Source organism: Syngnathus floridae, chromosome 1, assembly GCF_059516105.1.
Source record: "Syngnathus floridae isolate MCC-2025c chromosome 1, RoL_Sflo_1.0, whole genome shotgun sequence".
NCBI lineage: Eukaryota > Metazoa > Chordata > Actinopteri > Syngnathiformes > Syngnathidae > Syngnathus > Syngnathus floridae.
Genome location: NC_142413.1, coordinates 8,034,307 through 8,046,855, shown reverse-complemented (window position 1 = coordinate 8,046,855; position 12,549 = coordinate 8,034,307). Strand labels below are relative to the sequence as shown.

The window sequence follows — 12,549 nt, the reverse complement described above, 5'->3', positions numbered from 1 at the left end:
GGCAGTTTTTGAGTGCTGATTTTATTTATTCAGGGGGAAAAGCTATTCAAAAGCGACCTGGCCCTGTGTGAAAAAGTACTTGAACTCTTCCTTAATGTATGTGTGTGCATGTGAGTGTGTGAGCAGGAGGATAACTCACAGAGCTTCAAAAGTACAAGTTTTGCTCTATGTGTTTGGATTTAGATTAGGTCATGGCTAAATCAATACTTTCTCCATGTGTAGTTTCTGTTTTATTGCTCCCTGTTTCCTCTTCTGATTGACTGACACGCCTTTCCTGTTCTATCACATTGGATGTTTTTGTTCCACCACTCTTGGTTGGCGTTTAACCATCTCAGTGCTTTTATCTCCAGCCAATCTCCCGCTGGCTACGCTATCGCTAACAGCAGCGGTGGTGGTCAGAGTGCAGCCGTCTTCATCAGGACCGCCGTTATCTTCCGTAACCTCGGCGCTCACGGTGTTGTCATTGTCGGATTCCTCTTCCTTCTTGGTTTGACAGCTTTGGTTGATGTCGTCCGCTTGCTCCTCGCTATCGCCACTACCCCGCATGACGCTCTTCTGTCGGGCCTGTCCAGGCCCCCACTTCTCACGTGTGGCGTCCCAGTACGTCTTGTTCTGTTGAGCGTGCATGCTGCGGAGGTTCTCACCCAGCTTCTTCAGCTCCTGGCGGACAAACGGCTTGAACTGGGGGTCCAGCTTCTCCACGGCGGCCAGGTCCCGCCGAGCTTCCTCGTTGTTGCACAAGGCGGCGTGCGCCCGAGCACGTTGATAGAGCGCCTTGAAATGACCTGAAGAGAAGATGGATGAGGACAGAGGGACGTCGATGACAAATTAGTCTGCGACTGATGATTGACAGAACAGAAAAACTTCATGTTTGTATGGGGAATTATTGTTGTGAGGTGCCACAGGTACATATGAAATGATGAAGTTTTAAAAGGATTTTATTTTCTGTTCAGGGGATATAAACCATCTTTTTTTTCCAAAAGTAAGAACATTTTGACGTGACCCCAAATAGAAATAGTTTTTGAATGCGATGCCCACCGGTGGTTGCCAATGTAGGCATGAGTGACACATTTGTAAACAGCAAGATCAAGCGTTGCAGCTGCATGAAAGCAAACACGTCGCTGCGGGCTGACTAAGAAATTGTCATGATTCGACTCCAAAAAGTGTGTCAGAAGGCAACTACGGATTTATTTTAAAAAAAAACAAATTTTCATTTCCATTTCTACACCACGACTGTGCGCCCCGACACAAACATCATCTTTGATATTACCTTGATGGCTTTCCAGCAGCTTGTCACTGAGCTCCACCACTTGCTGGTAGTGTTGGAGCTCCAGCATACACTGGCTTAGGTTGAGAGTGAGAGGCAGACGCACTTTCTCCAATGATTCCCAGTCTTCGTCACCTCGATGCACCTGCTGAGAACATTGGACCAAGAGGAAAGGATCAGGAAAGAGGTGAAATTAAAGTACTTACTGTCACACCAACCTTATTTTGAAGGAAGTCCACATAATCTAAGGCCTCCTTGAACTTTGAAGCTGCTTCTTGGAAATCTTTTTCTTTCATCAGAACCTTTCCTTGCTCCTGCAGCAGCATCACCAGACGTAACATCTGCTGCCAGTCCTTCCCCTCCGTCTTATCATCTCTGTCGTCCTTCCCGCCTTCATCTCCGTCCTGGGCATCCTTATTCTCTTCTTCCTCATCCACCTTTTCCTCCTCCTCTTTTTCATCTTTGGCTTCTAGCTTGTTCCAGTAAGCGTCCTTCTCCTCCCAGTACTTTTCCTTCATGCACTCCGACAAGGCCTTGAGCTCTCGGTGGACCAGCGAGGCCAGCGTGGGGTCCAGGTGGGCTACCATGTTGAAATCACGGCGCGCTTCCTTCTCGTTCCACACGGCCGCGTGGGCCTTGGCTCGCTTATAATAACCTTTCACGCAGTCTGCAAATATGAAGATAAAGGCGACCTGGTTGATAGTGAATCAAATACAATTATTTCTACATTTTTATGAACGTGGCAAAAAGGTCACAAACAAACGTTTGCCGGTTTGACATTTGATAACACGACGGTAGCTTGTGCATCACCCACCTTTGTGTTTGTCCAGCAGCTCATTGGTGTGCTCGATCACCTGGTAGTACTCGTGCAGCTCCAGCATACACTGGCAGTAGTTCAACTCCAGGGGGATGATCATACGCCCCAAGTTCATGTAATCCACGTCGCCCGGCATCTCCTGCATGCATGCGTGGAAGAATCGAAAAATGAGATTTTGAATACGATATGAGCGTAACACTGATAGAATGCTTCTTGTAAGGCGGAGCTTGTGCATCCATCAAAGCTGCGCTTCCATACATGATCACCTTTTTGCCCCGTTTGCAATTCAATCAATCAATCCAGCGTCAAAGGGAAATACAGGGATGGGATCGAGTCACTCGTTCAAATAAGGGAGTCATTTTGTCGAGTCAAGTCCATCTGGAGTGGCCATCCCATCGGGTTGCCAGAATGTAGTCTCTCACCCTGGACTGGACCGTTTTAAGCAGCAGTACGGCCTCCTTGTACTCGCTGGCCGCTTCCCGGAACTGCCGCTGCTTGACCATGGTGTTGCCCCTCATGTGGAGGAGGGGAACCGTGCTCAGCTTCTCATCCTTCTCCATCATCCACGACTCTCTGTGGTAGGACATGGGATCACCCACCTGGAAAGGTCAGAGGCATTGATGGATCTTGGATTATATTGTAAAATTCCCCACTAATATCATTCATAAATCGGGAAGGGGCCAACCGTGAAAAAACACTTTGATTCTTAGTTGAGTGCTATTGTCATTTAAATTGTAACATTTTAAAATAGATAGCTAATGCTGTTTGTTTTCTCCTCCGTGTGCTGATAGGTGCTGTTCTCTAGGTATGGCATCAAGCATGATTTATATTTCTCCCAGATAAAGAAACCGCTGAATAAAACAGCAGGAGCAAATGCAAGAAAATGCTAAATAGAAACACACAATTGTCTGCTCCAACATGATAAGCATTGTCAAACTTTTTTTTGGATGTTGTTGTTGTTGTTGTTGGACCCCCTGGTGGGTTTACTTCAAAGCACATTGTTTGCAGGAGGAGTGGCGGTGGTGGGTTGTGGGTGGGGGGGCTTCACTTTTTGTCACCGCTGTCAATGATTGTTGAGGAACATCGTGTGTTATGTGCCGTCGTGAGTACGCTGGCTGATGTCTAAGTCTCATCATTAGGTACACGTTGCTTGCACATTAAATATTGCTGGGTTGTTTTCCTAACCCACTCAATGGTGAACTATGGATTTTAGGCTGAAAAAATAACCCAATTTGTGTCAAAAAGAGAATAATTCAATACTTTGGTTATTTTTTACCCCTGTTTTACCCCTGGTCAAATCCTTAACCCCCACTTTGAGTTGCGATTCATCCAGTGGTTAGGGTTAGTATTTTGAACTAAATTGTCACACTTTAGTGTTTTAGAGCAGTGTTTCCTAACCTTTTTTAATTCACAGCACACCTTTTCACGGGAAAAAATCTCAAGGCACACCACCAACAAAAATCTGTTGTGTTACACCAGCTTCTATATTAAAATCAGTTATATTACAACAAAAAACGCAACATTCTATTCCCATATATGTATGGAGAGTTATATAACAACGTAAAACACACACACAAACACACACGCACACACACACACACACACATATATATATATATATATATAATGGCATGCCGTTCAGGAAATTAATATTTGAATATATTGAATGAACCTTGAATATATTGAATGAACCTTGAATATATTGAATGAACTTCGGAATATATTGAATGAACTTCGGAATATATTGAATGAACCTTGAATATATTGAATGAACTTCGGAATATATTGAATGAATTTTGGAATATATTGAATGAACTTCGGAATATATTGAATGAACCTTGAATATATTGAATGAACCTTGAATATATTGAATGAACTTCGGATTATATTGAATGAACCTTGAATATATTGAATGAACCTTGAATATATTGAATGAACTTCAGAATATATTGAATGAACTTCGGAATATATTGAATGAACTTCGGAATATATTGAATGAACCTTGAATAATATATTGAATGAACTTCAGAATATATTGAATGAATTTCGGACTATATTGAATGAACTTCGGAATATATTGAATGAATTTCGGAATATATTGAATGAAACTTGACTGACGTCATCATTGCCGCCATCTTGTACATGCATTTTGTTGCTGCCGCAATTATGAACCAGTCAGCTCGCAATATCGTGTCAGCTATTCTTAGCAATGATGACATTGTCAATGCACTGGCAAGTGCTTGTACCACCCAAAATCCCCCGGAGACACATGCCCAGCAATATCATGCTTTGGACGAAGAAGTCCAGGCTGCTTTTAATCGGGGCAAACCTGGGCGCACAACAGACCAGGCTTCTGTTAATCATCGCAACGTCAGCTTGCCATCGACCTCACAGCAGTGCCCCACAACAGCCCCCCTGTAAAATCTACGCCCGTTCACTAGAAAGGGCCCAAGACAGAAGAGGTAAGAATAGGTAGGGTTAATTTAAACCGCACGTTGAGCCGTGAATATGGTCCGTGAAAATATTGTCTGACATTAAACCGCCCCGATTAAAAGCAGCCTGGACTTCTTCTGGTCACTGGGTTGAGAGTGCAGAGCACAAACCACTACACTATGGAACCCTCGCTTACCATACATGGAATCTATATGGGTTTATGGATCAGGTCACAAGTAAATAGTTATAATGGTTATATGGGGTAGCACACAAGCAACTGTGTTGCAAATTTTTCTATGATAAAAGATTTTAGGTCCCAACGGGATTTGAACCCAGGTCGCTGGGTTGAGCGTGCAGAGCACAAACAACTTCACTATGGAACCCTCGCTTACCACACATGGAATCTATATGGTTTTATGGAACAGGTCACAAGCAAATAGTAATGCTATATGGGGTAGCACACGAGCAACTGTGTTGCAATTTTTCTATGATAAAACATGTCAGGTCCCAATGGGATTAGAACCCAGGTCGAGAGTGCAGAGCACAAACCACTACACTATGGAACCCTCGCTTACCATAGATGGAATCTATATGGTCTTATGGAGCAGGTCACAAGCAAATAGTGGTAAAGCTATATGGGGTAGCACACGAGCAACTGTGTTGCAAATTTTTCTATGATAAAACATTTTAGGTCCCAATGGGATTTGAACCCAGGTCGCCGAGTTGAAAGTGCAGAGCACAAACCACTACACTATGGAACCCTCGCTTACCATAGATGGAATCTATATGGTTTTATGGAGCAGGTCACAAGCAAATAGTGGTAAAGCTATATGGGGTAGCACACGAGCAACTGTGTTGCAAATTTTTCTATGATAAAACATTTTAGGTCCCAATGGGATTTGAACCCAGGTCACAGGGTTGAGAGTGCAGAGCACAAACCACTACACTATGGAACCCTTGCTTACCATACATGGAATCTATATGGTTTTATGGATCAGGTCACAAGCAAATAATGGGAATGGCTAAATGGGGTAGCACCCGAGCAACTGTGTTGCAAATTTTTCTATGATAAAATATTTCACGTCCCAATGGGATTGTGTTGCAAGTTTTTCTATGATAGAACGACTGAGGTCTCACTGGGATTTGAACCTAGGTCAATGGGATGAGATTCCAGAGCACTAACCACTACACTATGGTACCCTCGCTTACATTTCATGGAATCTATATGGTTTCATGGATCAGGTCACAAGCAAATAGTAATATGGTTATATGGGGTAGCACACGAGAAACTGTGTTGCAATTTCTTCTATGATAAAATATTTTACGTCCCAATTGGATTTGAACCCACGCCGCTGGGGTGAGAGTCAAGTACACTAACCACTACACTATGGAAGCCAAGCTTACGTTATATGGAATCTATATGGTTTTATGGAACACGTCATAAGCAAATACCGTATTTGCCGGTGTATTGGTCGACCTTTTTCGATCCAAAATCGACCGAAAAAAATCGACCTCGACTTATACACCGAGTCATAAAATTTAACTTCGTATTCATCGCTTCAAATGTGATGGTAACCAAGGCCGTTTCCCATGCATCTCATTGTGCGTTGCACTTAGAAAATTTGAACCGGGCGGCGTGCGCGAGTGCGCGGCCCGCTGGAAGTCGAATGAGGCGCCGCCACCACCTCCGCGGTGCTTATAAACAGCCGATCCGCTCGGCGGGGGCTATTTTCGGCCACTTGGCTCGTGCGCACGGCCTCCCGGATGTGCCGGGCGGGCGCGCGAGCTCGCCGGCCACTGGAAGTCGAATGAGGCGCCGCCACCACCTCCGCGGTGCTTATAAACAGCCGATCCGCTCGGCGGGGGCTATTTTCGGCCACTTGGCTCGTGCGCACGGCCTCCCGGATGTGCCGGGCGGGCGCGCGAGCTCGCCGGCCGCTGGAAGTCGAATGAGGCGCCGCCACCACCTCCGCGGTGCTTATAAACAGCCGATCCGCTCGGCGGGGGCTATTTTCGGCCACTTGGCTCGTGCGCACGGCCTCCCGGATGTGCCGGGCGGGTGCGCGAGCTCGCCGGCCGCTGGAAGTCGAATGAGACGCCGCGACCACCTCCGCGGTGCTTATAAACAGCCGATCCGCTCGGCGGGGGCTATTTTCGGCCACTTGGCTCGTGCGCACGGCCTCCCGGATGTGCCGGGCGGGTGCGCGAGCTCGCCGGCCGCTGGAAGTCCAATGAGGGGCCGCGATCTCCTCCGCGGTGCTTATAAAGTGCCGATCCGCTCGGCTTGGAGCTATTTCCGGCCTCCCGTTGGTGCCGGGTGGCGTGCGCGAGCTCGCCGGCCGCGATCTCCTCCGCGGTGCTTATAAACAGCCGCATGCGCACGGCCTCCCGGAATTTGAACACATTTCGTCAATAAATTTCGCATATTGAATTTTGAAGTTTAATATAATGCAACAATTGAGCTCGACTTATACAAAGGATATATCATAAAATCGTAAATTTCCGTCGAATTTTAGGGGGTCGACTTATACACCGAGTCGACCTGTACACCGGCAAATACGGTAGTAGTTAAATGGGGTAGCACACAAGCAACTGTGTTGCAAATTTTTCTACGATAAAATATTTCACGTCCCAATGGGATTTTGTTGCAAAGTTTTGTATGATAGAATGACTTCGGTCTCACTGGGATTTGAACCTAGGTCACTGGGATGAGAGTCCAGAGTACTACCCACTACACTATGGAACCTTCACTCACATGGCATGGAATATATATGGTTTTATGAAGCACGTCACAAGTAAATAGTTATAATGGTTATATGGGGCAGCACACAAGCAACTGTGTTGCAAATTTTTCTATGATAAAACATTTTAGGTCCCAATGGGATTTGAACCCAGGTCACTAGGTTGAGAGTGCAGAGCACAAACCACTACACTATGGAACCCTCGCTTACCATACATGGAATCTATATGGGTTTATGGATCAGGTCACAAGCAAATAGTCATGCTATATGGGGGAGCACACGAGCAACTGTGTTGCAAATTTTTCTATGATATAACATGTCAGGTCCCAATGGGATTTGAACCCAGGTCGCTGGGTTGAGAGTGCAGAGCACAAACCACTACACTATGGAACCCTCGCTTACCATAGATGGAATCTATATGGTTTTATGGAGCAGGTCACAAGCAAATAGTGGTAAAGCTATATGGGGTAGCACACGAGCAACTGTCTTGCAATTTTTTCTATGATAAAACATTTTAGGTCCCAATGGGATTTGAACCCAGGTCGCTGGGTTGAAAGTGCAGAGCACAAACCACTACACTATGGAACCCTCGCTTACCATAGATGGAATCTATATGGTTTTATGGAGCAGGTCACAAGCAAATAGTGGTAAAGCTATATGGGGTAGCACACGAGCAACTGTGTTGCAAATTTTTCTATGATAAAACATTTTAGGACCCAATGGGATTTGAACCCAGGTCGCTGGGTTGAAAGTGCAGAGCACAAACCACTACACTATGGAACCCTCGCTTACCGTAGATGGAATCTATATGGTTTTATGGAGCAGGTCACAAGCAAATAGTGGTAAAGCTATATGGGGTAGCACACGAGCAACTGTCTTGCAATTTTTTCTATGATAAAACATTTTAGGTCCCAATGGGATTTGAACCCAGGTCGCTGGGTTGAAAGTGCAGAGCACAAACCACTACACTATGGAACCCTCGCTTACCATAGATGGAATCTATATGGTTTTATGGAGCAGGTCACAAGCAAATAGTGGTAAAGCTATATGGGGTAGCACACGAGCAACTGTGTTGCAAATTTTTCTATGATAAAACGTTTTAAGTCCCAATGGGATTTGATCCCAGGTCGCTGGGTTGAAAGTGCAGAGCACAAACCACTACACTATGGAACCCTCGCTTACCGTAGATGGAATCTATATGGTTTTATGGAGCAGGTCACAAGCAAATAGTGGTAAAGCTATATGGGGTAGCACACGAGCAACTGTGTTGCAAATTTTTCTATGATAAAATATTTTAGGTCCCAATGGGATTTGAACCCAGGTCGCTGGGTTGAAAGTGCAGAGCACAAACCACTACACTATGGAACCCTCGCTTACCAGAGATGGAATCTATATGGTTTTATGGAGCAGGTCACAAGCAAATAGTGGTAAAGCTATATGGGGTAGCACACGAGCAACTGTGTTGCAAATTTTTCTATGATAAAACATTTTAGGTCCCAATGGGATTTGAACCCAGGTCACTGGGTTGAGAGTGCAGAGCACAAACCACTACACTATGGAACCCTTGCTTACCATACATGGAATCTATATGGTTTTATGGATCAGGTCACAAGCAAATAATGGGAATGGCTAAATGGGGTAGCACACGAGCAACTGTGTTGCAAATTTTTACTATGATAAAATATTTCACGTCCCAATGGGATTGTGTTGCAAGTTTTTCTATAATAGAATGACTTAGGTCTATCTGGGATTTGAACCTAGGTCATTGGGATGAGAGTCCAGAGTACTACCCACTACACTATGGAACCCTCACTCACATTGCATGGAATCTATATGGTTTTATGGAGCAGGTCACAAGCAAATAATGGTAATGGCTAAATGGGGTAGCAGACGAGGTTTAGGGCTAAGGTTTGGGTTAGGGTTTGAGCTAGGGTTAGGGTTCGGGTTAGGGTTTGAATTAGGGTTAGGGTTCGGGTTAGGGTTTGAATTAGGGTTAGGGTTTGGGTTAGGGTTTGAATTAGGGTTAGGGTTTGGGTTAGGGTTTGAATTAGGGTTAGGGTTCGGGTTAGGGTTTGAATTAGGGTTAGGGTTTGGGTTAGGGTTTGATTTAGGGTTAGGGTTCGGGTTAGGGTTTGAACTAGGGTTAGGGTTCGGGTTAGGGTTTGAACTAGGGTTAGGGTTCGGGTTAGGGTTTGATTTAGGGTTATGATAAAACATTTTAGGTCCCAATGGGATTTGAACCCAGGTCACTGGGTTGAGAGTGCAGAGCACAAACCACCACACTATGGAACCCTCGCTTACCATGCATGGAATCTATATGGGTTTATGGATCAGGTCACAAGCAAATAGTAATGCTATATGGGGGAGCACACGAGCAACTGTGTTGCAAATTTTTCTATGATATAACATTTTAGGTCCCAATGGGATTTGAACCCAGGTCACTGGGTTGAGAGTGCAGAGCACAAACCACTACACTATGGAACCCTCGCTTACCATACATGGAATCTATATGGGTTTATGGATCAGGTCACAAGCAAATAGTAATGCTATACGGGGGAGCACACGAGCAACTGTGTTGCAAATTTTTTTATGATATAACATTTTAGGTCACAATGGGATTTGAACCCAGGTCACTGGGTTGAGAGTGCAGAGCACAAACCACTACACTATGGAACCCTCGCTTACCATACATGGAATCTATAAGGGTCTATGGATCAGGTCACAAGCAAATAGTAATGCTATATGGGGGAGCACACGAGCAACTGTGTTGCAAATTTTTCTATGATAAAATATTTTAGGTATCATTGGGATTTGAACCTAGGTCACTGGAATGAGATTCCAGAGTACTACCCACTACACTATGGACCCCTCACTCACATTGAATAGTATATACATGGTTTTATGGATCCTTGCTCTAACTCTAACCCTAACCCTAGCTCTAACCCCAGCTCTAACCCTAGCTCAAACCCTAACCCTGACCCTAACCCTAGCTCAAACCCTAACCCGAACCCTAACCCTAGTTCAAACCCTAACCCGAACCCTAACCCTAATTAAAACCCTAACCCGAACCCTAACCCTAATTAAAACCCTAACCAAAACCCTAACCCTAATTAAAACCCTAACATGAACCCTAACCCTAATTAAAACCCTAACCCGAACCCTAACCCTAATTAAAACCCTAACCCTAACCCTAACCCTAATTAAAACCCTAACCAAAACCCTAACCCTAATTAAAACCCTAACCCGAACCCTAACCCTAATTAAAACCCTAACCCGAACCCTAACCCTAACTAAAACCCTAACCCTAGTTCAAACCCTAACCCGAACCCTAGCTCAAACCCTAACCCGAAACTTAGCCCTAAACCTAACCCAAACCCTTACCCTAGCGGTATCCCTAACCTTTTCTATGATAAAACATGTCAGGTCCCAATGGGATTTGAACCCAGGGCGCTGGGTTGAAAGTGCAGAGCACAAACCACTACACTATGGAACCCTCGCTTACCATAGATGGAATCTATATGGTTTTATGGAGCAGGTCACAAGCAAATAGTAGTAAAGCTATATGGGGTAGCACACGAGCAACTGTGTTGAAAATTTTTCTATGATAAAACATTTTAGGACCCAATGGGATTTGAACCCAGGTCACTGGGTTGAAAGTGCAGAGCACAAACCACTACACTATGGAACCCTCGCTTACCGTAGATGGAATCTATATGGTTTTATGGAGCAGGTCACAAGCAAATAGTGGTAAAGCTATATGGGGTAGCACACGAGCAACTGTGTTGCAAATTTTTCTATGATAAAACGTTTTAAGTCCCAATGGGATTTGATCCCAGGTCGCTGGGTTGAAAGTGCAGAGCACAAACCACTACACTATGGAACCCTCGCTTACCGTAGATGGAATCTATATGGTTTTATGGAGCAGGTCACAAGCAAATAGTGGTAAAGCTATATGGGGTAGCACACGAGCAACTGTGTTGCAAATTTTTCTATGATAAAATATTTTAGGTCCCAATGGGATTTGAACCCAGGTCGCTGGGTTGAAAGTGCAGAGCACAAACCACTACACTATGGAACCCTCGCTTACCAGAGATGGAATCTATATGGTTTTATGGAGCAGGTCACAAGCAAATAGTGGTAAAGCTATATGGGGTAGCACACGAGCAACTGTGTTGCAAATTTTTCTATGATAAAACATTTTAGGTCCCAATGGGATTTGAACCCAGGTCACTGGGTTGAGAGTGCAGAGCACAAACCACTACACTATGGAACCCTTGCTTACCATACATGGAATCTATATGGTTTTATGGATCAGGTCACAAGCAAATAATGGGAATGGCTAAATGGGGTAGCACACGAGCAACTGTGTTGCAAATTTTTACTATGATAAAATATTTCACGTCCCAATGGGATTGTGTTGCAAGTTTTTCTATAATAGAATGACTTAGGTCTATCTGGGATTTGAACCTAGGTCATTGGGATGAGAGTCCAGAGTACTACCCACTACACTATGGAACCCTCACTCACATTGCATGGAATCTATATGGTTTTATGGAGCAGGTCACAAGCAAATAATGGTAATGGCTAAATGGGGTAGCAGACGAGGTTTAGGGCTAAGGTTTGGGTTAGGGTTTGAGCTAGGGTTAGGGTTCGGGTTAGGGTTTGAATTAGGGTTAGGGTTCGGGTTAGGGTTTGAATTAGGGTTAGGGTTTGGGTTAGGGTTTGAATTAGGGTTAGGGTTTGGGTTAGGGTTTGAATTAGGGTTAGGGTTCGGGTTAGGGTTTGAATTAGGGTTAGGGTTTGGGTTAGGGTTTGATTTAGGGTTAGGGTTCGGGTTAGGGTTTGAACTAGGGTTAGGGTTCGGGTTAGGGTTTGAACTAGGGTTAGGGTTCGGGTTAGGGTTTGATTTAGGGTTATGATAAAACATTTTAGGTCCCAATGGGATTTGAACCCAGGTCACTGGGTTGAGAGTGCAGAGCACAAACCACCACACTATGGAACCCTCGCTTACCATGCATGGAATCTATATGGGTTTATGGATCAGGTCACAAGCAAATAGTAATGCTATATGGGGGAGCACACGAGCAACTGTGTTGCAAATTTTTCTATGATATAACATTTTAGGTCCCAATGGGATTTGAACCCAGGTCACTGGGTTGAGAGTGCAGAGCACAAACCACTACACTATGGAACCCTCGCTTACCATACATGGAATCTATATGGGTTTATGGATCAGGTCACAAGCAAACAGTAATGCTATACGGGGGAGCACACGAGCAACTGTGTTGCAA

At 44.7% G+C, this 12,549-nt stretch overlaps 1 protein-coding gene across 2 annotated transcripts in view; it reads right to left on the bottom strand.

Annotated features, from left to right (window-relative positions):
- The window catches only part of LOC148403861 (aryl-hydrocarbon-interacting protein-like 1), a 33,223-nt gene continuing 20,674 nt past the window's right edge, over nt 1-12,549 (bottom strand). Inside the window, exons 4-8 of one of the 2 annotated variants that reach the window (XM_088392299.1) lie at nt 2,507-2,683; nt 2,082-2,223; nt 1,486-1,934; nt 1,271-1,415; nt 1-785 (exon numbers count right to left, since the gene is read on the bottom strand). In XM_088392299.1, the coding sequence (XP_088248425.1) occupies nt 283-785; nt 1,271-1,415; nt 1,486-1,934; nt 2,082-2,223; nt 2,507-2,683 (1,416 nt within the window). In that variant the 3' untranslated portion in view covers nt 1-282. The remainder of the gene's footprint in view (nt 786-1,270; nt 1,416-1,485; nt 1,935-2,081; nt 2,224-2,506; nt 2,684-12,549) is intronic. The other variant, XM_088392381.1, reaches the window with a different exon arrangement.